Raw genomic sequence first — 5,177 nt, forward strand, 5'->3', positions numbered from 1 at the left:
ACGGTCATAGGTTCTCAATTTTTTGCATACATTAGAATCCAGAGAGTTTTCCCCAGGGCCCATCCATTGAGAGTGTGATATAGTAGAAATGAGGCAGGCCCAGTAATCCATATTTTAATAAGCACTCCAGGTGCTGAGGTACTCACTGCACTTTACATTTGTGGATACACTGATCTAAGTGAAGAAACTTCCCAGTGTGAAAAAAGATGAACAAAAAAAACCTTGCATTTTAATTTTATTTAACCATAAAGAATATACACATAACATACAACTTATTGGTCTTATCCATTTAAATTAAATTATTATATTCCATGTAATATAAATAATAAAATAATACTTTAAGTTATTTATTATTCATCTCATACTAATCATTAAGTCTATCAAAATTCTTCCAGAATAAGGGGGAGGGGAGACTAAAAGCATCATCTGCATGTTACAGACTAATAAAATGAGGCACTTATTGGGAAATATTCAACATAGGCCTCAAGAAAGGAGCGAGGCTCCTGAAGTGTAGCATGTCCCCTATCTTGGACTGACCAGTAGAAGAGGGCCTGGGGGCAGAGTTGAGGAACTTTACAGGAAGAGCACATTTTGGTCCCACACTTAGCTGATCAACCTTGTGATTGTTAACACTTAAATCACACCTGGATAAGCACCTCCACAAACATCCTATGCAATTCTGTGGGAATTTTAATAAAGCTATAGAGGGATTCCAGTACACAGGTTACAACAAGTTAAAACATTTCACAGTAGTCTAAATATCTGGAGAGTTTAATTACACAAAGAAAGTTCTTCTTTCCTTTGAGGACAACAGCTTATTTCTTGTCAAAATAGTTGCTGTGGTTCTTTTACAAATATAAAGGATGTCTCATCTCTAACTCAGCCTTGAAGTAATGCTATCCCAAAGCAGCCCTGGTGACCTTGTTTCCTTGTAGCAAAGTAAACTCATGTCCTACCCAGTAATTTATTACTCAGTAAATTGACTTTAAAAAGTTGAGCAACAAATTTTTAAAAGGTTTTGATAATAGGAACTTACTTTCCTACTAAGACACTTCATGCATGTTTTTGCAAAACAAAATTATCTAAAGATAAATGTAGTGAAAGCATCTAACTTTCATTTTCTGTTAGGGATGAAGACTTTCACTGGTTCGCTGACTTTCCTCTTCTTCCGGGAGCTCTCAGAACTTTGCTGACTGTAGACAAAATTCGTTCTTTGAATCTGTGAGAATCACCAGAGAGAGGCACAATTCAGGAGAGAGTTTGACATCTGCACAAGACATATATAAGACAGGTAGACCAAACATTAATCCCTCAAGCTGCATAACGGATCCAAACCTGCTTTCCTGTGGGCTAGTTTGTCCCTGCACAGAGGCCCTGCAGCCAGTATCAGAATCTGGTATTCCAAGTTTCAGGAGCTGAGGTCCCCTGGAGGCAGCCAGTTTCTGGGACAGTTTCTTGGCTCTCTCTAGTGAATTCAGCACATCCAACTCTTGACGGAAGGGTTGTGAAGGTGTGGGGCCAACAAGGAGCAATTAGGGGTCAGGAGAGATCTAGGGCACTGATTGCTTTAGAGGCAAATACAATTTAAGTCCCAATTTCAGTTAGCAGAGACATACAGCCTTGTCTTTTCTATCATATGTTCAGATTAATAAATTAAGAAGGACCGTGACCCTTCTACTGAAGAGAAGTATGTTATTGATTAAAGGGAAGTTGATTAATGAATCATCACAGATATGTATTTCTCCATTGGGCTCAGCTTTGGTAAATATTTTAGAACTAATTTTTCCTTAACTGAGTGAACAATTGTGTGTATTACAATCTGTCAGACAATCCCTAATGCCTGGAATTCCAATAAACACATAGAGGATATTTATATATTTTCTGGCCACTAGATGGGAGGAAAGGTTTTTCTATGTCTTTTGTTCTTTCTTTGGAAGGAAAATGGAATATGAGATATATTATAAAGCAAGACTTTCATAAAACCTACTAGAGGCTCCAACATTATCCTTTTTCTTGTGTGTTATTATTATTACTGATATGTTATTATTACAAATAGTGAGAAATGTCAATAAAGTACGTAAGTACCATTTAGAAACAGATTGGGTCTAAAAATGACTAATTTAAGGGCCGACCCATGGCTCACTTGGGAGAGCGTGGTGCTGAAAACACCAAGTCAAGGGTTAAGATCCCCTTACTGGTCATCTTAAAAAAATAATAATAATAAAAATAAATAAATAATAAAAATGACTAATTTAAGCACTAATTTATCCTTCAGTTTTAGAAAGCAGTTGAATTCCTGATCTCAGAAACCAGAAATTCCCTTTGGCTTAAATTATGACATTGACTATATGAAACAGTAAAACTCTGAGAAAATAGAGTTGCTCATCAAATAATCAGCTTGCTTATACATGTGAAAGTTTGAAATGGCCTGCTCTAAAAGAAAGGAAATAGCAACACAATAACCCAAAAAACAAAAACCAACTTCTGTATCTATGAGATGAATTTGTTACAGTTTGGTAGTAAGAAAAAGTACTTGGTAAAACTCAGCTTGTCTAGAAATGTTGCTTGGGCATGCTTTCCATTCAAATCAAACTATCCTCCTGTCTCGAGTCTGGGTATGCATGAAAGAAGAGAAGATGGGTGTACAAATTCTCAAATAACAAGCTGGCCTGATGGTATAATAGTTTTGTTCTTTTTCTTCAATTGTTCAAGCAAACCAGAGTTTTCTTACAAGTGGCAGAACTGCAATTTTATTGCACTGTGTTAGTCAAAACATTTTCAACAATGTGTACAATCTCAAGGCAACCAGTGAGACCTGGGAACTCTCAGTGGTTTAGAGAAAACTAGTGGGTTCAGAAGCAAGTATGTTATCAGTCAGGGGACACTTCCTAACACAGATAGATAATCTACATGTACTATACAAACCAACAAATTTATCTACACAAAAGAACATTTGAGAAACAGTTTTCAGGTATATTCCAACTGGCTAAGTTTGCATATTTGATGCCAAAGCCAACCATCTAAGGGCCAGCACTGAGCAGGATAGACAGATTACCTAGATAATTTGAGACCTCAGATGATCATCAAATGATTTCTAATACATTGCATATTAAATTTTAAACATACAGCTTTTAAAATATTTTTGTATGCAGACTAACAAGTAGAGCCTCACGAGTACAGTAGCCACATATGTGTCTTTTAAAAGTCCCTGAAGATATGCTTTCTGCTAATGACATTTCCCTACTTTCTGTTTTTTTGGGTTAGTAACATATTCTCCATTTGAAAAGCCAAAGAGCAGGCTTTGCCTTAAGCACAGACAGGACAGCCAGCTGATTTGGTAGCAGTATTTGAACAGCACTGGAAGGGATCCCTTCTTCCCTATGACTTTATCATTTATTCCTTTGTTCATTCCCTTAAGAAAAAGGTTTGTTACTTGAATATTCTCCCAGAGTTCTGTCTTTGACTGTCTTTTCTTCTTATTCACTACATTCTCTCTGAGTGGTCTCATCAACTCTGAGGAACCAATTACCATTTCCTCACATTTACACATTCAGCCTAGATCCTCCTTCTGAACTCCAGATCCATGTGTGTTTCCAACCACCTACTAGAAGTCTCCATGTGGATGTTTCAAAGAAAACTCAAATCCAATATGTCCAAATTAGAATTCATCATCTGCCTTTCTAAGCTTGCTCCCTCCCTATCTTTGTTCTTACTTACCCAAATTGTCCAAGTTTAAATCTCAGTAGTCATCCACATTCTCATACTAACATAAAATTAATCACTAATTCCTACTGATCCTACCTCCTTAGTATCTCTCAAATACATCCGTTTTTCTCTATTCCCATTAGCTCTACTTTAGTACAAGCTGACACCATCTCTCCCAATTACTGACCCTCCCTCCCTCTCACTATTAAGGCTTTTCCAATCCATTCTCCGTTCTGGGGCACAAGTAGTCTTTTATGCAAATCCGACCACATCACTCTTCTGCTTCATCACTGATCCATTAATGACTTCCTGTTGTCCTCAGGATAAAGTCCAGATACTTTATGATCATGGCCCACCTCTGCAGCTTCATCACACTCCGTACTTTTCTCCAAATGGGCCCTGCTTGCTCCCCTCTGGACTTTGCCTTTAACGCTCACTCCCATGTTCTGCTCTTCCCTTCTTCACCTGGCCCAGGGGCAGCCCCAGAGTTTCTTCTGCCTGCAGACCTTCTCTGACACCCCTAGGGCTATGTTCTGTTATCACCTCTTTTGTAGTATTACCAGGGATGACATAGTAGTATTACTACCATAATACTACTACGGGATGGCTACTTACCAGTCATCCCATCCAGAGTGCAAATCCTTGAGGTTAGTGACAATATTGTATTCTCACTTCCTGGCATCTGGTAGATGTCCTTTAATTATTGGTTGATTGAATGAATGCATAATTTAAACTGATTTTAAGAAAGGCACTGCTCTGGGCATTAGCATCATATCTCTAGTAATATGAAGATGAATAAGACATAGTCGGTTTTCTAAAATGGAGCTTTGTAAAGGAGAGGCATTAAGCCCATGATTACCATGTAATGCAATCAATATAATACCAAAATAGATTTTCATTCATTCAGCAATTATTTACTGAGGGCCCACTATGTGCATGGCACTGTTCTATGTGCCTGGGATATATCAGTGAACAAGAGAGATAAAAATCTCTGCCCTGTGGATTTTATAATCTGGCTAATGTCACTTTTTGGCCTAATAAGTTCCCATAGCTCTTGGGACAAATTCCAAAGTCTCTACCTTGGCCTCTGATTCTCCAGAATTGGTTCTTTGTGTTTTCATGGGAGGGAAAGGTATCACAGACTGGCTGTAAGACTCTGATGAAAACTATACACTCTCTCCTTGGAAAAATGCTCACACCTCCACTCACATACTCATCTACTTTGGCAAGTCATTTGAGGGGTCTACCAGACCCCCTGAGTATCTCCCCTCAGGAGTTACAACCCCTCAGGGCCTGAGTGTGTCCAGCCTCATGCCTTCCTTCTTATACCTTGCTTCTTCCTGATTCCAGACCTTTGCACATGATTTTTTTTTTTTTTTTTTTTAAAATGCTCTTTCCCCTCTACCAGACCTCCCCTTTGCCTAATCAATTCCTATTCTTTTTTTTTTTTTTTTTTTTTTTTTTTTTTTTTT

General features: G+C 38.0%; 1 protein-coding gene across 1 annotated transcript in view; it reads right to left on the reverse strand.

The window, feature by feature from the left end:
* Positions 1–222: 222 nt before the first annotated feature.
* HORMAD2 (HORMA domain containing 2) overlaps positions 223–5,177 on the reverse strand; it is a 75,075-nt gene continuing 70,120 nt past the window's right edge. The window contains exon 11 of the mRNA XM_008571367.1: positions 223–1,219. Within this exon, the coding sequence (XP_008569589.1) occupies positions 1,115–1,219 (105 nt within the window). The 3' untranslated portion in view covers positions 223–1,114. The remainder of the gene's footprint in view (positions 1,220–5,177) is intronic.

The sequence above is a fragment of the Galeopterus variegatus genome, unplaced genomic scaffold, assembly GCF_000696425.1.
Source record: "Galeopterus variegatus unplaced genomic scaffold, G_variegatus-3.0.2 Scaffold684, whole genome shotgun sequence".
Lineage (NCBI taxonomy): Eukaryota > Metazoa > Chordata > Mammalia > Dermoptera > Cynocephalidae > Galeopterus > Galeopterus variegatus.